Source organism: Nipponia nippon, unplaced genomic scaffold (assembly GCF_047370975.1).
Source record: "Nipponia nippon isolate SJK-2023a ecotype South Korea unplaced genomic scaffold, ASM4737097v1 scaffold_6, whole genome shotgun sequence".
NCBI lineage: Eukaryota > Metazoa > Chordata > Aves > Pelecaniformes > Threskiornithidae > Nipponia > Nipponia nippon.
The window spans coordinates 81001815-81027854 of record NW_028262380.1 but is presented as its reverse complement, the minus strand read 5'-3'; the positions used below and the strand labels follow the sequence as shown (position 1 = coordinate 81027854).

General features: G+C 50.8%; 3 protein-coding genes across 18 annotated transcripts in view; all 3 read right to left on the bottom strand.

Moving 5' to 3' along the window:
* Window positions 1-1053: 1053 nt before the first annotated feature.
* GSR (glutathione-disulfide reductase) lies at window positions 1054-5816 on the bottom strand. 6 transcript variants are annotated; one of them, XM_087737962.1, is made up of 13 exons: window positions 5591-5816; window positions 4790-4816; window positions 4443-4531; window positions 4078-4147; window positions 3771-3918; window positions 3593-3647; window positions 3410-3509; window positions 2824-2910; window positions 2459-2620; window positions 2110-2221; window positions 1899-2030; window positions 1567-1700; window positions 1054-1356 (listed from the first exon to the last, which is right to left on the bottom strand). In XM_087737962.1, the coding sequence occupies exons 1-13, from the start codon at window positions 5717-5719 to the stop codon at window positions 1207-1209; spliced, it is 1395 nt and encodes a 464-aa protein (XP_087594088.1). In that variant the 5' UTR covers window positions 5720-5816; the 3' UTR covers window positions 1054-1206. The 6 variants fall into 6 exon arrangements, with proteins under 6 accessions (XP_087594088.1, XP_087594083.1, XP_087594089.1 ...); XM_087737957.1 differs by having other exon boundaries at window positions 2110-2620; XM_087737963.1 differs by lacking the exon at window positions 1899-2030.
* PPP2CB (protein phosphatase 2 catalytic subunit beta) lies at window positions 5803-20043 on the bottom strand. 3 transcript variants are annotated; one of them, XM_087737985.1, is made up of 8 exons: window positions 19779-20043; window positions 12690-12816; window positions 10867-11076; window positions 10440-10613; window positions 9799-9888; window positions 8116-8277; window positions 7142-7260; window positions 5803-6529 (listed from the first exon to the last, which is right to left on the bottom strand). In XM_087737985.1, the coding sequence occupies exons 3-8, from the start codon at window positions 10981-10983 to the stop codon at window positions 6457-6459; spliced, it is 735 nt and encodes a 244-aa protein (XP_087594111.1). In that variant the 5' UTR covers window positions 10984-11076; window positions 12690-12816; window positions 19779-20043; the 3' UTR covers window positions 5803-6456. The 3 variants fall into 3 exon arrangements, with proteins under 3 accessions (XP_087594111.1, XP_009467790.1, XP_087594110.1); XM_009469515.2 differs by lacking the exon at window positions 12690-12816; XM_087737984.1 differs by lacking the exons at window positions 12690-12816; window positions 19779-20043 and adding an exon at window positions 17398-17774.
* A 171-nt stretch (window positions 20044-20214) lies between these two features.
* Window positions 20215-26040, bottom strand: part of PURG (purine rich element binding protein G) — a 32651-nt gene continuing 26825 nt past the window's right edge. For 2 of the 9 annotated variants that reach the window (XR_015700125.1, XR_015700135.1), the window contains 4 exons: window positions 25839-26023; window positions 24979-25116; window positions 22848-24550; window positions 20215-21468 (listed from right to left, as the gene is read on the bottom strand). The gene's annotated coding sequence lies outside the window, so the exon portion shown is untranslated. Of the gene's footprint in view, window positions 21469-22847; window positions 24551-24978; window positions 25135-25838; window positions 26024-26040 lie in introns of all 9 variants that reach the window. The other 7 variants (XR_015700129.1, XR_015700127.1, XR_015700126.1 and 4 more) reach the window with 7 other exon arrangements.

The window sequence follows — 26040 nt, the reverse complement described above, 5'->3', positions numbered from 1 at the left end:
TCTGCGGACGCTCGGCCCCTGCTCGTGCCCGTGCGTCCCTGCCTTTCTTTTTTCAGACGCTTTGATACTTTCTCTGGCTATGAAGTACAGGACAAATCTGGCAAACACTCTAAAATATGCCTTAAAATAAAGTGACCGAAGTTGTCATTTAAAAGGAAAAAAAGACACTGACAAAATGCCGTTACAGCGTATTGACTGAGAGGGTGAAGTCACCATGATTCAGACGGAGCGATTCACTATGAATTAACTCCAATTCACTCCTCTCCTGTGCCTGCGGAGCGACTGTGGCAAGCCCAGAGGAGATCTTTTGCGCTTCGCTTAGCAATAAGCCTTGCCAGGCATTATTCTTTCAAAGACTAGCATAGATAACTGAGGATACCAGTAATAGTGGGGGCTTTTGCTTGTACTTGAGCTCCTAGGAGTCCAATATACTCTTTAAATACATGCTGTGGGGTTAGGAGGGCTGGGCAGGATTTTCCTGCCTGCTGCGGCTTTGCCAGCCGGGATGGGAACATCCCAGCAAAGCCTGGAGCTGCACAGCTGGGCTGAGCACCAGCGTCCCCTTCCTTTGGCCGCTCACCTCCTCCTTAGGTTTCAGGGAATTTTCGACCTCAGAGGTACTTTGATTTCATGCAAACTATTTATTTCTAGCGCCAGCAAAGCAGAAGCCAGCAGTTGTGCCCCACCTCTCCTGGCCAGCTTTGCCCTTGGCCGCTTCAAGCTGCCTCAAGCTTTGAGAGCTCGAGAGCCGCAGCCATGAAGAGCAGATAGCGACAGGGCAGCGGAGAGGATCTGGAAGCCCCTGGGATGCAGCAGGCTCAGGCCAGCAGCTCCCCCGTGATCCCACGTCCAACAAGTGATGCCGACACATCCACATCTAACGGCGATGCCGATGCACCCCTCCACAAGCCCGCGGCAGAGGACAGAGCCCACCCGGGATACTCCAGCACCCACGCGCGCCCCAAGCACCCTGGTCCCGAGGGACCATGCCACCACCCTCCGCGGTTGGCCTCAGCGGGAGACAGGCACCATAAAGCAAAACGAGAGACTTGCCAGCATCACCGTATTTATTTTCCACTCCAAAGCACGCGGATGTTACAGTCACACTCTCCAGGCAACCGCCTGACGTTAAGGCATTTTTTTAAGACATATAAAACATTTTCCTCAGCTGCAGCTGCTGTCCTGGGGCTGCCTGCGCCCACCGCCTCAGCGCAGCGTCACCAGCTCTTCGGCCGAAGTGGGGTGAATGGCGACGGTGTTGTCCAGGTCTGCCTTGGTGGCCCCCATTTTGATGGCCACGGCAAAGCCCTGCAGCATTTCGTCGCAGCCCAGCCCTTGCATGTGCAATCCCACTACCTTCGGGGAAGAAGCAAGAGGCTGGGTGGGACCCAGCACCGGCGAAATCCAAGCTGAACGCTGGGCTTGGTGCTGGGGGAGCTGGATCCCAGCCCAAGACCAGGTTTGAGCAGGGCAGAGCCGACCACATGGGGAGAAGAGGACAGCCAGCCGTGGTCCCTGCCACCCCCGTGCAGCACCCAGCTGTCCCCCCCGGTCCCCTCCACGCACCTTCTCCTCCTTGCCAGCGCACACCAACTTCATGACGCACTTAACCTTCCTCCGGGTGACGGCGTAGTACAAGGGGGTGAAGGACGTGCTGTAGATCTTCACGTTCTCCCTCCCATGCGCGGCCACGGCTTCGTCTGCAGCAGAAGACACGGCACGTAGGTCAAGGGGATGCACCATAAACACGAGGCATTTATAAAGAGGGAGTCAAAGCACATTTTGCAAGGCTCGGACCGCTTGCCGGAGATCAGATCGTTTCCTTGACCATCAAACCAGCAGCTCCGAGCCACAATGTCCCCAGCCTCTTCGCCCCCCCGCGCCCTGTCCGTCCCCACCTTCGGTGAGGCCCACGGTGCCGATGGGTGGGTGGCTGAAGACGACGGTGGGGATGTTATGGTAGTCCAGCCGGGACTCCTTCTTGTCCTCGAAGAGCCTGTGGGCCAGCTTTCTGCCGGCCGCGATGGCCACTGCAGGGAGGGACGGGGAGCCTGAGCTGCGGCGCAGCGCGGCACCAAGGGGCTGTGGAGGGGGGCACAGCCGTGGTACCTGGGGTGAGGAGGGCTCTCCCGCAGACGTCCCCGACGGCATAGACCCCTCTCCTGGAGGTGTTCTGGTACTCATCCACCACCACATGGCCCTTGGCGTCCACCTGCACGCCCTGCCGTGGGAAATGGCAGCCGCCTCGGCACGTGCCCCGGGAGGGATGGGACAAGCGATGCCCATGGGGAACCTGTGCTGGTTGCTGCCATGTTCCCAGCTGGGAGTGGGGCACAGCGAGAACGCCATCCCTGCAGCAGGCTCTGGATATCCACGGGATTCCCCAGAGACCCGTGGGACCCCCGGAAATCTGCGGGCACCCCCACACCAGCGTGAAAGGGATGTGCTGCCATCTCACCACTTGGTCCAGGCACAGCTCCTCGGTGTTGGGCTCCCGCCCCACAGCCCACAGCAGGCAGTCAACGTCCCGGATCACTCTCTCCGTTGGCTTGTGGCCAGGCGCTGAGGAGGTCACCGTCACATCCAGCAGCCCGCAAGGGGACTTGGTGACTGTCTTGACCTGCAGGGAGCAACAGGAGCCGCAGGGGGAGAAGGTGCCGACAGCTTTTGCCTTGCACCAGGTGATGGCGGCCGCACCACAGAACCAGGGATGCCGTCAAAGCTGTGGCCTGGTGAGCGGCACCCAAAACGCTGGCTTTCCCCCTGGCTCTGCCTCTCCAGGAGAGATGGGACAAGCCACGGGGCTGCTCTGCACGCCTGTACCTGTGTGTTCTTCCAGACATCCACCCCGATGTTTTCCAGCTCCTGGGTGCAGTTCGAGCTGATCATGGAGTCGAAGGTCCTCAGGACCTGGGCGGGAACCCACCAGCCCCATCAGATGAGGGTCTGCAGGCGAAGGGGGCAGCCCCCTGGCAGCCCCCTCCATCAGCATTTCCTTGCGCCCGTGCCCCATCCCGGCCCAGAGAGGTTCAGGGCACTTCTGGTTAATGATGAAGTTCTCTGTTTGTTTTTACTTTAATTTTTTTTTGTTCTTTTTTTCAAGTCATGACTTGAAACAAAGCTCAAGGAAATGAGCAGAAATGCCAGGCATGCGGGGCGGTGCTGCCGAAATCCTCCTGGCAGCACACCTACGCTCTTCTTCTCGCCCCGTCTGCCCCCCTCCCAGCTTCTCCTTACGCCCAACAGCCCAACGCCACCGTCCTCTGCGTCGCCATTTCCACCCTCCTGAGCCTGCGCCGACTCGGACCCCCCTTTCCCAGCTCACGGGAGCTGATGACCAGCAAACCCCGGCAGACTGGGATGCAGCTGCCGGGTGGGAAACGTGGCTGGGGACAACCGGCGGCACTACCTTGTCTCGGCGGATGAGCAGGGATGACTTGGAGCCCAGCGTAGAAAGGATCCCCACGATTTCCACCGCGATGTAGCCGGCACCGACAATAACGCTGCGCCTGCGGAGAAGCGACGATGCTGTGGGCGGGCGTGCCGAGCCGCCGGCGGTAGCGGCAGCCCGGGAGGGTGAGCCCCGCTTTACCTGGGCAGATCCTCCAGGTCGAAGAAGCCATCGCTGGTTATCCCCAGGCTGGCACCTGCAAAGCAGAGCCCCTTTCGCACCCTTCGACAGTCTCCCGCTTCCCGCCTTTACCTCCCCAAACCCGCTTTGCTTTGGCAGACCTCTCTCTGGGCAGCCCGGGGAATTTTGTCAGGCTCACCGGGAATTTCGCTGTCGGGAGGGACGGCCGGACGCCCGCCCGTGGCTATAAGGATGTGAGGAGCTGTGTACTTTTTCCCATCCACTTCGATGGTAGGCTCGGGATCGGCGGTGAACTTGCCGTAGCCCCGAATGATGTCGATGTGAGCCTTCGGGGAGTAACAGGTGATTAATAGAAGGAGGAGGTGCGAGGGCCAGCTAACGGAGCCAGGGCTTGCACAGAGGACACCCATTAAAGCTGGAAAAGCGGCCAAAAACCCAGCAGATCCCGCTTCCCTGCTCAGCTCGCGGGATAAACGCATCCTCACCTTCTTTACGTTATTCTCGTAGATCTCATTCAGGCGCCTCACATAAGCATCACGCTTCTCTTTAATTGTTCTGGAACAGAGCGGGGGTTATTGTCACCGCGAGCGAATGAACCTACAGAGCTCAGCGAAAAACAATTCAATCGCTTCGTTACGTGGCACCCACACCACAAAATAAAACGGCCCCGAGTTACCCAGCAGGCAGGAGCCTTCCCCACCGACGTCAGATTTTTGTGCCTGTCGTCCCTGCATCCCTCTTTTCCAGAATCTCTTCCCACAGCTGGTTTGCCACCCCTCCTTTCCAACATACAACGGGAATCCTGGCCACGTACACGGCACGGTTTCCAACCATCTCTTGCCATACTTGCCTCCAGTTGAACTTGACACTGGGCGTTTCAAAGCCGTAGTCGGCGTGATCGTGGATAAACTCCGCGTGGATCGCCGCGTTCCACATCACCTGCCCGCACAAACCCGCAATCGGATCAGGAAGACCGGTTTGATTTTGGGAAAACCCCTGCCACGCTTCCCGATGCCTCACCTCCGCCCGGAGCAGCCCACGGGACGCAGATCTGAGCGTTTCAAGGCATCTCGATGGCTCAATACGCTCTGAGCCCCTGATTCCTCCCTCATTCCTCCCTCCCCATGCCAGCACCTCCCCGCATATTCGGCGGGCACCCCCACCGGCCCCAACCCGCCGCAGCGAAAGCCCCCTTACCTTCTTTGGCACGCACCCGACATTGACCTAGGGGGAAGTAAGAGCAAGTCTGAGCGTGAAGGTTTATTTTTTTAAAGGCGACGCTCCAGAGAGCATCCCACGTCAGGCTGGTACCGAACCCCAGCTCTCTGGCCAGGAAAATATGGGTTTCTGGCAAAAGAGGGCAGTAACCGCTTTTTGTGCTTCAAGGTTTTGTGGTTTGCCTGTTTTTCCTTCACTTCCTTAAAGGAGAACACGGAAGGTGCAAGGTCTTAAAATACAAGTTGGTCTTGTTTTGTTTTTTTGTGAATTTAAGAGAGATTTACTAGCAGGGTGTTTGCCAGCCCTTTCCTGCGCTTCGGGTCCCAGTACCGCACCTCTTTCAGGGAAACACGCTTAAAGCATAAAATTAGAGCCGGTCCCTGGCTTGTCTGAGGAACAAGGGTTTTTTTTTTTCTGCTTTTTACCGGCCCGCTAGTTCTGCTTTGCTGCCTTTCAGGGGTAACTGAGTTAGCAGCCCTGCTGCGCAGACCCGGGACTCGTCGGCATCCCTTTATCGGCCTGAAAACAGCCAGCGGGAACCGGCTCCCTCCCAGGGGCGCAGGGAAGCGGACCCGTCGCCTTTCAAGCGTGACAAGGCGGATTTTTGTGCAACGCTCCGCAGCCTGGATGGCGACCTCCTCCCCTCCGGCCGCCGGACCGTGACCAGTCCTGGGGTAACCGGGACCGGTAACGACTCATCGCGTTCGCCCTCTTGCCACCCCGGCAGCGGGGTCTCCCCAACCGTGGGTGCGCCCCCCTCCCCCCCCCGCCAGGACTCACGCAGGTGCCTCCCAAGCGGCTGGGTTCCACCAAAGCGACGCGGGCGCCCAGTTCGGCTGCTCGACGGGCTCCTGCCAGCCCTCCCGATCCGCCGCCCAACACCAGCAGCTCGTAAGCGATCGCCGCCATGGCTGCGAGCTCGGTAAGGTCCCGCCGCTCCGCCCCGCCGCCGTCCCCCGCGTCCCGCCCCGTCCCAGCACCGTACCACGGGGTTGGGGCTGACAACGGCAAGTTTATTGGTTTAGGTACAGCGAGGAGGATTGCAAGCAATTCCAGGACAAATATACAGAGGGGAGAGGGGAAAATAACAAAAAGAAAAGAAAACGAAACAAACAAAAAAGGCAGGATCAACACAGAACAGGAATCGAGCTAAAAAGGGAACGCTTTTATCCGTGTTATGACAACGTACTCCCAAGCAGGAATTGCTTCCTTTCTCCAGTTAAGTTGATCGGTCTTTCAATAAAATAAAGAGTGGTGGGGGAAGAAGTTAGTGTGCATTTCCCTGGAAAATAACCTCTAATTCATGCCAGTTAAACACTAGAACTAAAAATTTACAAAGAAGCATCAGGGAAGATGGAAGTGTTATTAGAGTGACTTTTTCCTCTCTGAACAGTCCAGAAGAAAAACAATGACTACAAATACAGCAGGCAAACTGACTGTTGGACTGATGGGTATAGGATAGATATAGTGTTGTAAGGAATTCAGTCTCAAGTTGTGCTAAACGCTCTTCGTCCTCTGTATGGCACGTTTTGGTCCATGATGGGGATTTTAAGTTGAGACGAACCCCGATTTCTTACAGAAACGTGTAAATATTGTTGCTCTTTAAAATGCCAGGTGTACTTCCTTCTACAAAGGTTAGGAGAGGTTTATAGGAAGTAGTCTGGGGTACGACGGGTAACATGAGGCTCTCCACGACGAGGTGCTGGGTCAAACTGGAGGCTGCAGGGAAGAAAAAGGGATCATTTACCCTCCTCCACAAGGTATTTTCCAACGCCACAATAAATACTAGGCTCGCTCTACTGCTGCTATCGCTTTACTCATCCCATAAAACGTTCCGGGTCCCAAAACAAGCATCCACGGGAGTTGAAAACTCATCGGCTGGCTGAAACGCCGCTTAGGGAGTGAACGCCACCCAGCAGTCAGCGCTTCAGCAGCCCATCGCTGCTTTCACGCCAGCTCAGCTGAACGCAAAATTCAGACTCTCTCACCCATCTTTACAAAGCCTAGTGCTACCAAAAATAAAAATACATAACATAAATCAATCTGTCTTCACTCTCTCCATCGAGCTTGGGCAATAGAGGAATTACGAAAATGCAGAAGCTCCAGCTCTCCAGAGAGCCAGGAAGAGGAGATAGTGCAGTAGCCAAGAGAAGCTTTTAAGAGCTTAACTCGCTACTTATTTTTAGATATTCTTGCAGGTAGAGCACACAACGTAAATTCCAGAGTGGTTTGAGCTGGCTTATCAGGAAAGAGCCCCTTTGGAAAGGATCAGACATTCCTCACGATGCAGAACGGTTAGGAAGAGGGAAGAGCCCGAGCCAGGTTACTCACAAGGAATATTTTAAAGTGTCATCTAGTTCCATGATAGCAGCCTGGTTCCCACAACGATAACAGTAATTGGGCGCACTGAAAATGGTAACCACATTTCGGTCGTGGCACCAATTATAACCCTGCCAGAAAAAGAGGAAAAAAAAAGGTCTCTGTTAAACCCCAAACCTCAGCCCGTCTCAAGTTCCTCTTAAGGCCTGAAACCATCCAAGGCATTTGTGAAACTGTAGACTTCTCGTAAGTATTTCCAACTGACTTCGTTTAATTTTAAAATAAGTACTCTACCGCAAGAACAAGCGGTAGTTACCTAGCAAAAACAGCTTCGACCACTCTACAGAGAGATCGGCCCTTCGTCACTCGTGTGTTTACCCATTTTGTACGCAAGTTATGGACTGTACCGTAAAGAAACCTTGAGATTTTTCGGCATGCCTTCAGCTTTCATCCACCACAGAAGAGGATTTGCCTGCTGGATGCGAACGAGTTCTGACACACAGGACTACTTAAGGGATCTGCTTGAACTAGATTTTAAAAATACATCTGCCCCATTGACCCACCTGGCATTTTCCCAGCAAGACATACAAGAATAGCCTATCAACAGCCAAAATGATGGCTTAATCCCTGTCACATCTGACTGCCGAGTATTATGGGACAGCCTGTTTAATGCAGCAGCAGTCTAAGTAGAGCAGTCCGTGTGTAAGGAGATTATTACTTCCACAAATGGGGTGTGACAGGGTCCCTTTGGCAATTTACTTGGAGCGGGGGGAAAGGGCAGAACATCCCCTTATTTACATCGCAGGTCAAAGCCCATCATTTCATGTTGCGCGCTGTTTTCACGTGATTAAAATCCCTCTTTGGTATTTACCTGCGTAACATTTAGGTGTCAGCTTATGCAAACCCATCAGCAGAAGGTCTCACAGAGGAGACGAGAATTTGCACCTATGTTTTGTTAGCCCCACCTAGCAGAGCGCTTGCCCTACCTCCATGACAAGTTGGTGAGCACGGGAGACCAGTGTGAGACCATTGGCATGGTTAAATGTTTCGGAAATATCTTGCCCAAATGTGTAGCCAGCACCACGTGGAGATATACCCCAGCCGCCACGATCATCCGGATCCGACCATAACAGATCACACATAGGACCCTTGAAAAAGATGAAGTGTTCTTCATTAGATCAGTAGATCATTAGATCACTAGCAAGACCGTTATAAAAAGCCACTTTTAAAATAGATTTTATTTACAGTAAAAAGACTGCCAGCATGTCCTTTTCTGCACGAGGCACGAGTTTATTTCGCACACGTAATATTGGCTAGTTACTCACTGTATCGGTCAGCATCCTTCCTCAAGAAATTACTACGCACACAGCTGACTGAGAAAGGAGCCCATGTAACCAGAAAACTGTTCCCACCTCCTCTTCCACGCACACCATTTACCATTTCACTTCAACTAGGTAGAGATACGAAGACACGGAGGGCAGATCCACATTCTTACTGACTCTCACAGCGTAATAAAAAAGGCCCCGTGAGAAGGTATGTATGTCCAAGGATACAGAGTGGGTTCACTGGTGCCAGCCGAGTTGCAATAAATTAAAGACAGGGCAACGACCCGTAGGAGGCTATGAACTAACTGTTCCAGAGACTGATGTTAAGCCTTCAGCAGCCCTTCTGGCAGGGTATTAATCATTTAATTTCCTCTCCTAAACAGTCTATTGTTGGACTTGACATATTCAAAAATATCCCAGTGTACATCTTTTAACAGTCACAAATGAAGCTCAGCGGCTTTTTCTTTTTTCTTTTTCAGCTACTAAGGGGCAGTATTTACTCTAGTATTTATCCAAGCCTGCTGCTCTTTCCTACCCACCGATCTGAGCTCTGCAGCAGGGATCACACTGACTACACGTGGAGGTCCTCAGGACAGCCAGATTTCAGCACAGACTGGGAAAACCCCAGAGCAAGAATATCATCATTACACCTAACTACAGGTAGGTGTCCCACCAGGTAGCCCCCCGATTCTGGGAATAATTTACACACCGTATTTCAGGTTTTTGGAAGGCTTGGGCAGACCTTGCCACATTGTTCTTGCTGTTACACCAAAGACGTTGCAGGACAAGCAGTTTATTTAATCAGGGAACATTCAAGACCATTTTATAAGCCCCAACCACTCCAACACAGAAGAGGCATTTGCTACCCTGGGAGCTCAGAAGGTGGTTTCTTCAGTCCTGATCTCAGGCCCCCAGAAAGTGATGAACAAGGTGAAACACCACAGAAGAAAGGATTGCCTGGGGAGGAAGGATGGTGACACGGCATGGCTTCATGTGGTGGTTGTCTGTTCACAAGCAAGTCTGTGATGAAGCTGAAGGTAGTGAACACCTTCCCCTACCAAATACTACTCTTGGAGTCAGCACGACAGTCAAAAAATCCCGTGATTCTGTGAAAAACATCTGTGAAGAACCCATAACTCTGCTTTTGTAGATTGCTGTAATCAAAGCATATTGACTTGTGTGTGTTTTGCCCAAATGTATGTTCATCTGCTCTAGCTCTTAGAACAGCAATCATCTGCTGTGTAACCGTGTGTCTCACTGTTTAAATGCATTTCACCGGGAGGCTACATTTGCATTTTCCACCAACAGATAGCTAAGTTTATGATGCATGTCCTTTCCTGTTACCTCGTGTGGAACTTCCTGCAGGCGGTCCAGAGCCCTGATATGATCCAGTGTATCTATGGATGGAGAGAGGCCACCGTGGAGACAGAATATCTGTTCCGGAGAAAAAAAGAACCATCCGTTCAGTGCATATTGTTATGGGAAGGCTGATCTCAGAAATAGCCGTTTTTAACTCTGTTATCATTCTTTCAGAATTACAGCCCTCTCACCCTCGCGGCAGAGAAACCAAATTTAATTCCTGCAGAAGGAAACAAAACTAAAAGGCTCCACCTTGCATACAGAGATCAGAGCAACAGCAAAAACACCATGCCTTCCATTTTAAGGATATCTTTCCTCACAGCCACAACTCAGCTCGCATCTAATGTATCATGAGGGGATCCCCTCTTGTTGAGCAGTCATTTGAAACGAACCACACATGCAATACCCTGCCGTTCCTTCGGCAGCAGAATCAAAAGCCTTCCTGCACCATCAACTTGTATTAACACCTCACTAAATTCTTCCCCAAACCCACAATAAGTACATCGGCTTCAAATAAATTCAGATCAGGAGTTAAGGGAGCTTGTTTGAGACTGTTCACGTAGAGGTCAGACAATACAGGCTGCGTAACTCCACGACACGGAGCGTTTTCCTTAATCAAGGCTTACCTGGCCATCTACTAGAGCTGTAAGTGGAAGATAATCAAACAGATCTGTGAAATACTTCCAGACGTTGGCGTTGCCATACTTTCGCAGACATTCGTCATAAAAACCATACACTTGCGTAATTTGCCTGCTTTCGTGATTGCCCCTCAGTATTGTAATGCGTTCTGGGTAACGCACCTATTGACAGAGAAAACTCTCCTTTAACACAAGAATTGTACCGTCATTATGGAAAGAAATAGTAACAGAATATTTCAAACAGCAGCCAAGCATTCAGCTCTGTCATAGAGCAGCACGTGTTCATTAATGCATTTCAATTTACATCCCTCTAGCTCAAGCCAACGGCAGCGTCAATGAGAGGAGCAATTCTTTCAAAACTCCCCGAAAGCGCGGTTTTGCCCAACGCTGCCGCAGAAAAGCTGTCAAACCATACCTTCAACGCTACTAGAAGAGTCACCGTTTCCACCGAGTAATAGCCTCTGTCCACGTAGTCTCCCATGAACAGGTAATTTGTGTCTGGCGATTTCCCACCAATTCTAAAGAGTTCCATAAGGTCGTGGAATTGACCATGGACATCCCCGCAGACGGTGACGGGGCAACGTACCTCTTGCACATTCGATTCTTTCGTAAGAATTTCTTTAGCCTAGCAAGAAAAACACATTTAGGACAAAAAGGTAGGAAGCTCCTCCATAAGCAGGTGCACATGTTGTTCCACTGCATTCGCACTGGAAACCCGATTTCACTCCAGTAGCTCAAGCTGACCACTGAAAGAGAGTTTGCTGGGTAAGCAAAGACAAAGTGCGTTTTACAAATCCCTGTGCACAAAGACAAGCAGGTTTGCTACTGTGAGGCCAGGTCGTTAAGATCTTATTGTACCACAAGCACAGACAAACAAATTCAAGGAAGTAACTGAACAAGGTAACTCCCAGGCTCCCCTGAAACGAAGCAGTGTGAACTTCAAGACTCGCGCTGGATACACGACTTCCATCACCGCTGGGGTTCACCCACGAATCCTGTGCTTCTTTCAAGCATTGCTCAAGCGCAGACCAGACGAAGCACTATTCCAGTAAGCATCACCAGCACCGTGGGCAGACGTTACCTTCTTAAGCACAACTGATTTTTTTTAACATACAGATTTTGACAGATTTCTCCATCTATGTGTTCAACGCAGCTCAGGTCTGTTCATCTCAGCTGTGTGAACTACGACAGCACTCTAATCTGACTGCCAAAGTCAAGCGCTATTCAGTTTCACGATACCTAGAAGCTTTTACCTCAAGAACCACAGCTGTCCCCTCAGCGTTGCAGGCCATCCCATGTCCCGTCAGCAAGTGTTCAGTGCAAAATTTGGATGAACAGAGATTAGTCAATACTCCTGCCATCTGCTGTAAGGGTCGAAATACCAGAGGAGGTAGTGCACGCCACTCAGGAAACTATTACGGCTTTTTCAACAACTTGATTTGCAAAAGCAGACGTAAAGCTACGTATTATTTGATACCTACGCTAGTAGGAAAACTGTGACCTCCTAGACTTTCGATAGCAAGGATGCACTCACACACCGACTCCCTCCTGCCACGTTTTAGTCTGACTACCATCTCAGCTGCTCAACGGATTGCTCTCAATCCCATGCAGCCATGTGGAACCATTTGCGTTGTCACCTTTGCTGGCAGCACAGCAGCAGGCTGGAACAACTCTTCTGCCAGCGCTGACAGCTACTCCTCGCTGCCTTCCTCCTCTGGGATCCCTCAGCTTTCCCCCGTTGCTGCACACCCATAAACAAACCTCAAGCGCTCTCCCAAGACCCGGATTTCGCAGCAGCGGGTCCGTGCCATGGAAACAGCACTACGAACAGCGCGTTCGTTCCGTAGCGACAAAGCCAGCTCACTGTGTGATCGCTGAGCAGAGATGATGTTAAGAAAGGCTGCACGTGACAAAGCGGCTCCTCTGGCAGAAACGCTGGGCAACCACTATGGCAACAGATGAGCTGAGCTCTGTTACTCTGCCAAACAATAACCAAGGCGAACGCTAGTGCCGGGGGTTGATGGGGCTGCCCCGGCTCTCCGGAGGTACGGCGCTTTCGGATTGCATTGCGGTGAGTATGAGACGATTGGAGCCATATGTCAGGAAAGGGAACCTTCTCTGCGCGTTCCCAGAACGCACGGGAACTAACAAATCCACTTCCCTTGCAGAGGGGCAGATTTCTTCTTCTGGCTTACGCTACTGAGGAAAACAAGCATTCCTAAGCTTCACTTTACTAACCTGGCACAGAACATCACGGCATATGCAAAAGGCACTTCTCTCGCCCAGGGCGCTTTTTGCCTGCCAGATTTCCAATCCTCTTCCAAGCACAACAGTTTAACAGCTTCTAAAGGCAGGTCACATGCAACTGGAAAAGCAAAGTTAGAGGCAATTTAAACATACGGAGCCACAACCAGCTTCCCTGGCTGTACCCAGCTGGCAACAGAATGCCCACAGATGCAGGGATGGCATCCCTGGATTTGTTCATCTCTTCCTCTACACCCAGCAGTTCCTCTGCTGATTACAGCCATGTAATGCAGCCTATCTGCACCACCTTATTACCATTCTCAACTATCATGTTTGCTTTGCTGCCTCCAGCTCATCAACTGATGCAGATGAGTGCTTCAGGCACATCTGAGGCACAGAGAACACCCACAGATAGGCTCGGTCCGATCTGGACAAAAGGGATGAAAGATGGCCAGTGCTGAACAGTCACCAGCAGGCGATGAGCTGGCTATTCGTCACCAAGTCCCTTCACTCAGGGTGATGTAGCTCCCACCTGCTGCTCCCAGGAAGAAGCTGCTCACCGAGGACCCCCTCGGTGGGCTCCTCGAGGACGTCCATGTTCACATTCGAACGTTAGTCGCCTTGCCTCTTTTAGGGAAAGCGCATATTTGGAAAGAATAACTAAAACCCGAGCACTCAAGAGCTTGGACACCATCCAGCGTGCCCCTTGCACGGTACGTTACCTGAGGGATGTGACCTTGATCCTCAAAGACATGTCCTGCACATGGACTCGATGACGTAGCATCTATCTAAACTGACTGCAAACTGCTGAATGTGTTGCATCTTTGAACAAAATAGCAGTACTTAAATTCCGTTCAAGTATCTTTAAAAGCACCTTCTGAGAGCTTCTGCCCTCTGGGAGAGACAAATATAAAAGACAGTCACAAAACAGCTGCCTAGTGTGTTCTGACTCACACAACGCAACAGACAGGGTTTCGTTGTAAGCTGGAGCTAACTTAACCACAAAAGGTGCGAGGTGTTTTCTGCCTTCTCGTATCACGCGCACTACTCCCTTCCCAGATGCGCATAAAGAAATACATTTACTTCGAGCCTCCCAGGAAAAGATGTAGGACACCGTACAGATACCACACATACTCACCAGCGTCTCAACCACATCATCGCTCTCCACCTCTCTGATCTGCCCAGAAAACCCACGCACCCAGCCTGAGAACAGGTACAGGTAAAGCAGCACAGGCAACAGAGAAGAGCTCCTTTTGCGCAGCAATAGGGCAAACATACTCACGTTAAATGCATCCTAGGCAGGTGGGCCAGCCTGAGTCCTGAAATTTTGGTACTAGGAGAATCTAGGAGTTTCCCCTCGTGAGAAAGGAGAAGCTAGCAGCTGAAGAGCAGCAGCTTCTTAAGCTGCCTACCAGCTGTTACTGTGTAGACCATTTTAGCTTACTATGTAGACAAACATACGTGCACGTGAATAGATTAAGTCTGTCGTTTTAACGCGGCAGAGCTGGTTCAAATCGGGCTTGGGAGCTGAGCTCAGCTGGCCACAGAAGCGTGCCCTCGCGCAACTTTCTAACGCAGAACAAGATCTTTAAAATCTTAAGCATCATTAAAAACACCCCAGAAAAGCGGCAACTAACCAGTGCGCTCTGCTTTCATATTTCACTGTGCAGAGCTAACGCTGAAGTCAAATCACTTGAAATAACAAAAGCACCATTACAAAACAAGGATAAAAAACTCTGATGCAAGTAAGCTGCCCTGCATTATCATCATTTACTTACTTAAGAAGGCTGTTAAATAACTATGACTTGAAGTCATATTTTAGCTACCTTTGTTTTAGAAAACAATGACTAAAGTTATCAGCTTCCTAAGCATGTGTCCCAATTGTTCTGAATGAAAACCATATCCAGGTCAGAATAAAAAGCAGCAGCTTTTAGGTATTTTCATCAAATAAACCTCCATTAAGCACAACAGTTACCATGTCTGTGCTCAAAACTACTTTGAAGAGTAAACTATTTGTTGTCTGTGAGCTTCCCCATCATCTCAACTCCCCTCTCCTTCCCAGTTTTATATTCTGTAGATCACCGTTGTAGGATGGAACACAATCTCGTCTGCTGCTCAGTCCTCAATCCGCATGGAGGGAGGCTGGAGAATCCCAATAATTTACTGTGCTGTCCTCACAAGAGGAAACCGAGCGGTCTCAGGGCTTGAACGCAAACCGTTTATGCGCTGCTCCGAAACCTGAGATGCTACGCTGGCTTTGAGACTACCGTTGGGATCACCAGGAGACTAATCCCTCTGTGAGAGACTTAACAATCAAATCCACATCAACTATTACGCTGATCAGATTTGTCTACGATTATTGTGTAGGACGATTCCATGGGTGAGGGGATTACAATCCAAGCAGGAGGCAGATTTTCAGCGTTGTGCTTTCTCTAGAGAAAATCAAAGACCCCAAGCACCTCCTTTGCATACAAGATCCTTTGAGAACAGAGAAACTCGGCTCCTTCTGGAAGACGCATTTACTGCACCACGAGCTCAGTTTGACCTGTAGAGGTTCTTACTTCAGGAATCAGAGAAGCCAGCTACGGAGTTTCTGATCAAAATTCAACTGAACCATCATTCCATCAGCTGCGACAGACCAAACTACTATGTCAACAAGTGTGCTGAGGATATTAAAATCTCAAGGAGCTTGGCCTGAACAAGAACCAGCTAGATTCTCCCAAATGAGACAGAAGCCAGAGGGACGGAGCTGTCCTGCCCTTCACCAACAAGGCAGCAGAGCACAACCCCGAGCCTCAGGAGTCACAGGGACCGTCAAGGTGCACACGTGCTCCTGGAGGTACCTGGGCCAGCACACCCTGGGGTGAGTGTCATCGCCAGAGAGGTGAAATATTCCTGGCCACGACTCAGTGCAACACTCGGAATTTCACGGTTTGAACAGCGTCCAGGATGCTACTTGGCTCTATCACTCAGGCTAATTTCACCAATTAGTGCTGAAGAGCTTGCTAACTCATTCTCCTAAAATTATTCCCAGGTGAAATGACCTCGGAGGGCAGAAGCATCGTAGGTACGTGCCAGTAACAGCAATGCTCCCTACAGCATCAACTGGCTCCTGCTGCTTGGTTTTGAAGATTCAGTTCACAATAACCATACAAGAAATGCAAGTCTTCATTAGCGATTAGAATCCTTCTCCTCCCACCACTTCACAACACAAAGCTCTCAAGCTGCTCACAGCAACAAGACTGTAACCCTTCTTACACATCCAAAGAACAAGGATAGAAAAAAAGGAGCTACAAAGAGAGAGAGACGGTTATGGATGGTTGCTTGCCTGCGCTTAATTTAGAGACAGCCTTGTACTTGCTTTCTTTCCTATCCCATTTTATTACCTTGGTGAAAAACCCTTTTCCCTGGGATAAGCAGGACGGCTCTCAACTCCCTCACCTGTACCGGAATTCATTTGCTGACCTGACTTGAACTTTAAAACATAAGTATTCAGAGATATCCATGTTCAAACGTGGGAGCGCTTCCTGTTAAATGAATCGAACTTCTCGGCCTTTCAGCCTGACTTTAGCTGTCCAAAATACAGGTTACAACCTGTGCAAGTTCAAAAGCAGTTCAATACAGCCAGCACTACCCTGCTATCAGTACCCAAGTTAACAATTTCAAAGCTAGCACCAGCACAGAAAGCTGCCATAGCACCTCCGATGAAGTGCAGACATTATCTAAGGCAGAACTCTACAGATTTTTCACTGCCTGTTGAATGAAGGCAGGAAAAGGTTTTAACAACCTTCTGCCATAAAAAAAGTCCAAGACCATGATGTTAAGAGCAGTAGTTTGAGATGCAAGACATCCGACACACATTTCCCCAACATGCTGGAACATTTCTCGTGTCTACAAGGTCCAGCAGCGATCATAATTGTTTGTCTTTCTATTATCCTTTACATGTCTGCACGATTTTAGCTAGATTCCATTTGAAAGACCAGCAGAACGGGAAACAAGTGTTCTCATGCCGTCTTGAGATGACATCTTGATTAACTGCATGAAGAATACAAGACTGATTAGCTGCCAAAATGATGTTGTAACTGGGCAGGTGAAGACAGAATGTGATTTTTACAGGTGCAAATTTCAAGAACTTTCAGAGTGCAGAATAATTTGGCATACCCTCATCAACCCGAGCTATACCCATTCTTTCCCTCATTACCGCCCATTATGCCAGCAATTAATAACAAGAATGACCCAGACAGGCAAGTCTAGGATTTGTTTCTTTGTTCCCCCCCCGCATTTTGATTTAAACCTTTTTCTTTTTTTACGACTGAACTCTTCCACAAATTTAAACCTGAGGCAAGAGGTACTATTGTGCTTGGCCTCTTAGAAATTAGTCACACAAAAGGGAGTGCTAAGAAGCGAGACAAGGTCGGTAAGGTTTTCTCCAAATATTATCTCACGGAAGCAAACTAAACCAGCTTTCTGGCAGGGCTGCTTCATGCCAAAAGCAAGCCTGCACACCCGTAAGTTTTCGTAAGCTCCTTTCCACTATCAGCTGGGTGATACAACCACTCCCCAAAACCTTAAGAATAAGCATCACAGAGTAATTACTTCATATCCAAGTCGTTTCGATCAGTTACCAGCACCCTTGAAGAACGAGGTGCTGTGACAGATGACATTCGTTTCGCGCCGTGCACCACAGGTTCCGGGTTCCTACCTGTCATCTGGGTGACAAACACTGTCTCCACCTCCAGCTGCAACGCGGTGCGCTGAGCCGCCGCTCTCCCCATTTACTGTGCAAGCCCTGACGTACAGGCACAATCTGCTGGCATTGTCCTCCAGCTTCCCAAAACGCAGCAGCCACAGCTCCTTAATTAATGGCGCAGCCGGAGAAGAAGGGAAATGGTTTTCTGTAACAGCTTGCTGGTTAGAACAGCAGTTCCCAACCAGCAATGCTTGGAGCAGGGCACAGATCACGCTAATAAATTCTTTCGGGCTTATTAGCTGGGACTCACGCAGGAGACAGCACAGCCACAAGGAGCTATTACTCACTCGTCAAGATCTATCTACTCTTCAAGCCACTGCTGTCGCTCCCTGCTGCAGCATCAGCCCTTCTCACCGCACACTCTCTCGGATCTGATGGCGCTCTGGAGAAAGAGTCATAAAACAAACGGGCAGCCCCAGAATGGGATAAGAAAAGGGAAAGGGGGGAAGATAAGAGAGGCTGGGTGAGGGCTAGCTAGATGTCAGGACCACTGGTGAAAGCATTTGCCAGGAAGCCAGAGCCTGGAGTCCTGCGTAGTCTCTGCCTGTGGCATTCAAACCAACAGCTCCTACCTTTCTGATGAGCACCCCTGGCATGCTACGAGGTTGCAGCGCAGACCCTTTCTACTGTTCACACCTTATCACTGCGGTGGTCTACCGAGGGTCTGACAAAAGGCAATAGCCGCGTCTTCTGAAGCTGGCACTGAGATGTTTCGTCACTGGCCAAAATGTGTTGCCGTGAACAGGCATCAGAAAATGCGTTCCACTTCTGAGAGAACTGAGCAAGACACACAGGTAATAACATGACAATGCCAAGTTCACCATCAGCAATATGACGCTAAACAGAACGCCAAACTAACTACTCTACCCTCTGCGCCTGATAATTTTCAGTCCACCCAGGAAAGGAAGCTGGGAGCTTCCCTGGACCACCTGGTGCGCAGCAATGGTCTCTGCTGGTCACAGAGATAAGAAGCAAATAGAGGGAATAACCTTTGTTATGACATTTGTTACCACCTGAATTCTTCAACTGTCCCATCTTGCCAAGTCCAAAGAAAATCCTAACTTAGTGATAGATTGCAGCATTGAGGGAGCGTTCACACTGTGTATTTAACTTGTCAGACAAAATCCAGCACAAGTCTAAAAGTTGGTCTCCTGATGGGAAAAAAAAAAAAAAAAAAAAAAAAAGAAGGCTCTTGACAGTCTACACTAAGCAAGTCCAAACGGGAATTTGCCAAAGGACTGTCCAAACCACAGTCCGAAATAGCAGACGGCGTCCTTTATCCAACCATTCCTCATTCTATTTTAGTCTCCCTCAGAAGCTTGTAAGCCTCTGTTTAGGTCAGCACTACAGCTCATCTCTTATCCCCCTCTGCTTTCCTAGATTACACATTGGATGTCAGAAGGTTTCATCATTGATTTAAGGTTGACTTTTTACTATGTGGCTACCACGCATTCTGAGCCGCAAGGGAGAAGTGCAGCGCGAGGCCCCTGAAAGAGAGAACGCATTTCTCCCTGCACGCACCACCCCTGAGCCTCCCCAGCAACTTAGATGAACCCAAAGCCAAAAGATAAAACCTACACTATTGAGGGCAGTTGTGTGTGAAAAAAAACCTGTAACCGTGGCATTTTTTATGTCAGAAATACACTGCTACTTTATACAAGAGGACTCCCAATTTCATAGAATCATGGAATTGTTCAGGTGGGAAAAGACCTTTAAGATCATCAAGGCCAAGCGTTAACCCAACGCTGCCAAGCCCACCAGTAAACCATGTCCCTCAGCACCACGTCTACCCGGCTTTTAAATACCTCCAGGAATGGGGACTCAACCAGTGCCATGGGCAGCCTGTGCCAGGGCCTGACTGCCCTTTGAGTCAAGAAATTTTTCCTAACATCCAACCTAAACCTCCCCTGGTGCGACTTGAGGCCGTTTCATCTCATCCTATCGCTTGTTACTGGGGAGAAGAGACCGACCCCCCCCGGCTCCAGCCTCCTGTCAGGCAGTTGCAGAGAGCGATGAGGGCTCCCCTCAGCCTCCTCTTCTCCAGGCTGAGCACCCCCAGCTCCCCCCGATCTCCTCGGGTATCTACAGACGTCAGCCATACCGCGGGCAGCACCACGGTCTCGCAGGCAGCAGAGGGAGGAGACGCAAACCCGTCTCCCCGTCGCAGCACCCCACACCCTCCCCCCTGCCATTTTCGGGGGGCTCTGCCCGCCACTCCCCAGCAGCGGGGCTGAGGAACCGCAACCCCGGGGCACAGCCCCCCGCTACCAGCACCGGGCCTTCGGGAGGAGGCGAAGCCGGGCCCAGCGCGGCCCCCCGGGCCCCGCACTCACCTTCTCGCAGAGGCTGCGGACCTGGCTCTCGCTCAGCTGCCGGCACTCGTTCAGCTGCTCGATCCACTGATCCAGCTCCTTGGCGAAACCCTTCTCCTCCATGGCCGCCGCGTAGGACCGGGCCGGGAGCCGGGGGCCGGGCAGGGCCCCGTCGCTTTCGGGACCCGCGAAGCCCGGGCCCGATTAACGGTGGCGGCGCAACAACCGGGAGGCGAGGCCTGCTCCGCTCCGCGTAATGGCGACCCCCCCGCCCCGTCCCGTCCCGTCCGGGCCAGGTCTGCGCACTTCCGGCCACACCCACGCCGCACTTCCGTCTCCTGCTCAGGGCCCCGCCCCTCGCCGTAACGGTCGCCGCCTCCTGTCAGGCGGCCGCCGCCGCCGCCGCCGCCCCGCTCCGTTCCGTTCCCCGCCGGCCGGGCCGAGCCGTCACCGCCTCCGGGGTTTAACGTGTCCGGGCGGGGGGTCGGTCCGGCCTGCAGGGCCGATGTCGTTACGGGTCTGGCGGGGAGAGGCTCCGGGGGAGGCGGGAAGAGGCGAACTCCTTGTCAGGACAGGCACTGACCCCCTCTCTGCCCACCGTAGAGTCGTTTAGGTTGGAAAAGGCCTTTAAGATCATCATGTCCAAGCGTTAACCCAGCGCTGCCCGTCACTCAGGAGGCTGCTGCTGTTTTCATTTGGATTTACGTGCGCACATATCAATGATGTGGCGTCTCGCTGCTGCATTTTGACAGGAGACCATCCCTCTATTCCACCCAAAGTGACCAAAACACGGTACAAACGGAAAGAAATCACGGAAAGTAGGTGCGACTTTCACCCCGTAAGAGGCCAACACAAAGCATGAGCGTGATTTTACGTCCCACTGAAATCCTGAAGCGGGGAACTCCCACGCTGCCCGGGTGGTCGTGGTCTCGTGCTGGGACGGCTTCCACGCTCTGCTGCCCAATGCAAATTCAGTTTTTTTATCCAAGGCTCTCAACGATCCGCCGATTTGCACCAGGGCGCTGGTCTGACTTTAAAATCACGGCAGCGTTTTTGGGGAATTTTTCTTTGTTTTTTCCTTCTGCCGGGACTTCCAAGACGCCAGCTTCGTTCTCTGCAGCTGGCTGCTGCCGCCACGGTGCCAGGCGTGGCTACCCGGGAGGACAAGGGCGATCGAAAATGGAGCACGCGTACCATGACGTACCAAACGCAGCACGGTATTCATTAACATACACATTAACAATAAAAATTAACATATTTGCTTACGGTCTGATACTCAGTTCACCTCATGGTCTGCCCTAAATTGTGACTGACCTGTGAACATTTCTATCTACTGCAGCATACCCAGCTCTTCGTTTGACCTTCTGCAAGTTTTGACTTGCTTTACTGTCTCCTCTATACCAGAATGTAATAGTAATGAATAGTGATAATGATGTAATAACTCTAGTTATTATATTGCTTGGGTTCCAACTGCCTGGCGCAGGCAGTGAGGATCCGGATTTTAGGAGATCACTGGTGGGAAACTTTTCCGGGATTTTTAACAGAATAAGGCAAGTGAAGTGTTTGTTGTTCTTTTTTTCATGATGGAAAAGCTGAGAATCGCTGAGGACCTACTCAGGCTGTGCAGGTGTTCTTCTACCGGGAACGCCAAAGCCGGTCACGGTTTCCTTAATCCCCGCTGGGTAAAGGAGGTGGACTTTTGGACTTCACTCTGAGGTGAAAGAGAAAATTAAAGGGTTGAAAACATCACATCCCTGAAGCAAACTTCCCCACTAAAAATACATTTAGCCAAGTAAAAAGGAGCAATATATATGTATAAAAAAATACAATTTTGTAGCTACTCTTAAAGATTTCCCATCGTTTGCCGTTTCAGTATCCAGAAAAGACGCCTGCTAGGGACCGTTTGCATACACCCGGACGTTTTATTTGCTCATTTCTTTCCAGCAGGTTATTTTTAACCGAATTGCCTGCGTTCGTGGCACTGCAGCAGAGAACTTAACAGCCCTGGGATAAGGCAAAACCTCCAGCATGGCAGCAGACAATAAATCTTCCCATCTGAGAGCTTCCCTAGGACAGCATGTGCCATGTGCCTTCAAGAGCATAAGGGAAATTGACACCTGGCGTAAAAACCATCCCGTGGCTTGTCCAAAATGACCAAAAAAAGCACGTCCTGGGTCTCAGGAGGGTACAGTGCAGCGTTAAAACACACGCCAAGTGGCTTTTATTTATGTCTTTCAAATTTTTAAGGTTTCCTCACCATTTAATACAAGGAAACAAAATCAGAGAGAAGGCCGTCTGTTAACATGGAAGTCTCGCATCACTCCTGCTGGGAGAAATACCACGTACCCCGAGGCTTGCAGCAAAATCGGAGAACAGCATTAACTAGCTGTTAGCAAGCTAGTTAGGCTAGTTAGTTATGTACTTGCTACGTAATAAGTTGATTATTATCTTAAGGTTTAGATTGGAAACAACTATCTGGTAACTACTTGCCAACCCCTTTCTATCCCTGTATACGGAGACATACGTTTATATATCCACACTTTGGTGGTTAAGTTTCTATTTACTGATACCTTACCACCATTAAAACGTTTAATAGGAAAAGCCTAAATGGAAAGCTTGAATAGATATATTTCTCTTGGCTGCTTATCAGGAACTAGAGAGGTTTTTTAGGTATCGATCTGAGATGGCGGGTCCTCTCCCCGGCGTCAGCAAAGGACCAGCAAAACCTCACGCCTACGGCTGTCCCCTGAACCGGGACCGTCCTCGGAGCAGCCCAACATGGTTGATTGGAAGAGCGAGCTCTCGGGAAGAGGCGTGGAGCTCCCCGCAAAGGAGCGGTGGGGACCGAGCTTGCCGAATTGCTCACCAGGCGGCAACGGGGGGATGTTCAGCAGGCTCCCTGGCATGGAAAATTGAAAAGCCTCGCCGAGAGAAAATTAATGAAGGCAGGAGCCTGCGGTGCTACGCTGCGATCTGGATGTTGGCTGCCAGCCCGGCAGAGAGAAAACCCGCCTGGGCGTGCGGTGGGCGCCCCGCAGCACGTCCTCTGCTGTGCAAAAAACGAGGGCGTGTTGCAAATTTGAAGCGTACCTGTGGGCTTCCCTCTGGATCACGCTCTCATCGCTGCCGGCCACGTCCTCTGGGGTCCCCGAGCGGATTAAGAAACGGGAGTCAGGATGCACAGCTTGCCCTGGACATGGCTCTGATGTGACAACTGAAGCGTGTAAAGCTTTATCTGTGCAGAAGACGGCGTGCAGCTCTGCTCCCCAGCAGGCGAGAGAGGAGTTTGAGGTTGCACGCCGAGGTCTGAGACTCACCAATGCCTCCTCGGCTGCCACGGTCCACCTTATTTCACAGCAGCGAATTTTCCTCCAGTTCCTCAGCATTTGGTGGACGGGCAGCGAGAGGACCGAGTGCTCTTCCCTGGCACGGACAAACTTCATGTGCTCAACGGTCCTCAGCATTCTCATGATATGAGCCATTTTCCCCAAATCTTTCCTGGCGGCCTACTTTAAACGTTCAAGCAATGCCATAAACTGGTTGTGGTTGTGGTCTAGCTGGCTACCGGCGATGGCCAACGCAACTGTTCTTCCCAAGGGCTCTCAAATGATCTTTCAGTAACGAGAAGGAAGCCATTTGCTCTTGGCAGTGAAGTAACTCGGGGAGAAGTGATAAATCAAACCACAATAAGCTCCGAAATCTTTCTGCCCCTACTTTTTTTGCTATTGAATTCTTCAGGAAGCAAACCGTTTCACACATCACGACTACCTCAACGTGGGTCTCAACAGTTTCATACTAAGGCTGCCTTTCTTCACCACTAAAACTTATTTTTCTCATCGGCAATCAAAAGGGTGCTTACACCTCCCTCCTGCAAAATCTGAAAATAAGTTTTCAGGGTCTCAGAATGCTCCTTACATCTCAGCATTAGCATCTGCAGCTTCCTGAGATCCGCAGGGTGGGCTTCTTCTGGCATTTCTCCCGGGCAGCAAATATCGGGATGCGAAATCGGGATTTTCTTGGGTGTGACTTCCGTAACAACTCGACACCGCAGCCTGGCGTTTCTTGTCCATCCCGTTACAGGGTTTTCCAGCTTTAAGCTGACAGACCTCACTGGGTTTGGGCAGGGCCTCCTGGTCGAGTTCAAAGAGAAGCCAGCTCTTTTTCTCCTCAGCGGCCTTTTTGAAATACATCCTTCTACCTTTCCCAACAAGGCTTTTAGCTGCTTCAAAAAATATATGCTCAGGGCCAAAGAACGATGCCCTCGGGGCCGTGGATGCACAAGTCTCGGTGAAGGCTGCCTTTGCAGAGAGCATCTCCATTAGGAGCCGGGGCGGGCGGCAGCTCTGATTTTTCGGGGGCACCAGGCTCCCACCTCCCCATCCAGAAAGAGGGGATTTGCTCGGGGTGCCGGGTTGGTTTTCTCTCTTTTTTTGGGGCTCGTTTGCCCGGAGATCCCCCCTCGGGCAACAGCCCCCGGCCCCTGGCACTTTCCAGCATTTAGCAAGAGGTTTTTCCACTGCCTTCTCTAAAATTTAATAATTTCTGCGCTAAAACCTGCTGAAAAGGCAATGCTGGTGAAAGTGGCATAAAATGCCACGAAAAAATAAATAAATGCTGGCTCTGTAACATTAAACCGCTCATTGGGTGCCCTTGCTTTCTTATTTCTGTGATTTTTCCACTGAAACTTGGTCTTTTAGGGTGTGATACAAAACGCAAGGGAACCCAAATCAGAAATAATAACTTACCGCCTGGGCTTATCCGCTGCTTCCCAAAGAGTATTCCTAACAGTACACCTGCATTTTAGAGAGGGAAAAAAACCCCACACAGTGAAAAAATAAATAAATCAGTAAAGTCCTTTCTTCTGTCAGCAGCGGAGGGCGCACAAACCGGGACACGTCCTCGGACTAGAGTCCCTGCGCGTCTTCTAGTAGCCATCCTTGCTTGGGGGAATAAAACCCACGGAGGAAAACGGAGCTACTTGAATTTCCCTTTTTTTTTTTTTTTTTTTTCCCCCATTCGGGCCCATCCAAATTGCCCCTGCTGCAACTTTCATTCCAGGGAGTTATTCCACCCTGGAAACTAACAGCTCCTGGTGGCACCGCTCAGCGCTCCCGGGGACTGAGCGGAGCCTGCCGCCCCCCGATTTGAGGCTAAAAGGCGACAAAGGAGCGTTTTGGGGTGCAGACGCCGCATTTTTGCTGAGGATGGAAGGCAGACGTACCTGACGGCACCCTCCACAAAGCCAGGCTTCTTGTTCCCAGCTTCTCCCCACGGGATTCACCTCTGCTCCCTCCTTCCCATGCCGGCATCCATCACCGTAGGCAGCGCTGCTCGGACTGTGAGGAGCAGCAGGAAACATCTACAAAACCATGATAAACTGAGAAAAAAAGCCGGAGAGAGGTCAAAGGGGAGGAAAGAGGCAAAGAGAGGAGAGACAGTGCCTGGAGAGGGGGATAAATCACGGAAAATGGACTCCGTGGCCATAATAGATGCACAGGGACAGTTTCTGACGGGAAGGAAGGGTGACAGCCCAAGCCCTCGGATGAGCTCCCCTGAAATGTTCCCCTTAGATACAGATAGGTCTTTAAGAGAATATAAAATACCCTTCTGCAGCAGTCTGCAACAGTTCCAATCCAAAAATAGCTTTTTTTGGGAAAAAAACCACCTCAAAACCTTAAAGCGTTGCAACAGGTTTTGTTTCCAAATGCATGCAAATCTGGAATATTTGCTTATTCCTTTTATTGAACCCGCTGGCTGATTTGATTACGTCCCTGGAAACGCATGTGCAAATCAGTTTTCCAGCCTTTTGAGGGCACTGCCTTCCGCCGCGATGTCTCCGGTGACTGACGCCAACTTCCCGCTAACGCAATGCGCTGTAATATCGAACCGGCGTTAGATGCCGATGCCCGCAGCTTTCGGCCGCTCGTTGCTTTCAGCGAGCTCATAGCCATAAATCCCTTCATTCTCAAATGCAAAATACTGCCATCAGAAATGGCTTATCCTCAAGAAACGCGTTAGCAACAATTTAATCTCTTAAATTAAGCGGGCTGAAGCACGGCCGTTCCTCTGTCGCGCACTTACCGGATAGAAGGCTCTGATGATGAAAGGACCTCAAATTGAAAAGCCCCGGGGAGATGAATGCGAGATAACCGAGAGAGAAACATTTATAGTCTGAGTCTCGGCTGAAATGATTTCCCCTCCCGGGCAGACAGATTTCCTTCTCGCCTTCATGGGAAGCGCCCAAAGGAGAGCCGCCGTGCAGGCACCTTGGAGCGATGATAAA

Bases quoted from the DNA above. Each gene is read 5' to 3' on its own strand.
- GSR (XM_087737957.1), bottom strand. From the start codon at position 5,719: ATGGCGGCGATCGCTTACGAGCTGCTGGTGTTGGGCGGCGGATCGGGA. The intron at 4,532-4,789 runs GTAAGGGGGCTT...TTGTGCGGGCAG, and splicing joins TCGGGTGCGTGCCAAAGAAG to GTGATGTGGAACGCGGCGAT. The intron at 2,911-3,409 runs GTAGTGCCGCCG...GTTCCCGCCCAG, and splicing joins TGCTCATCCGCCGAGACAAG to GTCCTGAGGACCTTCGACTC.
- PPP2CB (XM_009469515.2), bottom strand. From the start codon at position 19,880: ATGGAGGAGAAGGGTTTCGCCAAGGAGCTGGATCAGTGGATCGAGCAG. The intron at 10,614-10,866 runs GTATGGTTTGAC...CTCTGTCAATAG, and splicing joins CTCTTCTAGTAGCGTTGAAG to GTGCGTTACCCAGAACGCAT. The intron at 6,530-7,141 runs GTGAGTAACCTG...TCTTCCCTGCAG, and splicing joins GACACTTTAAAATATTCCTT to CCTCCAGTTTGACCCAGCAC.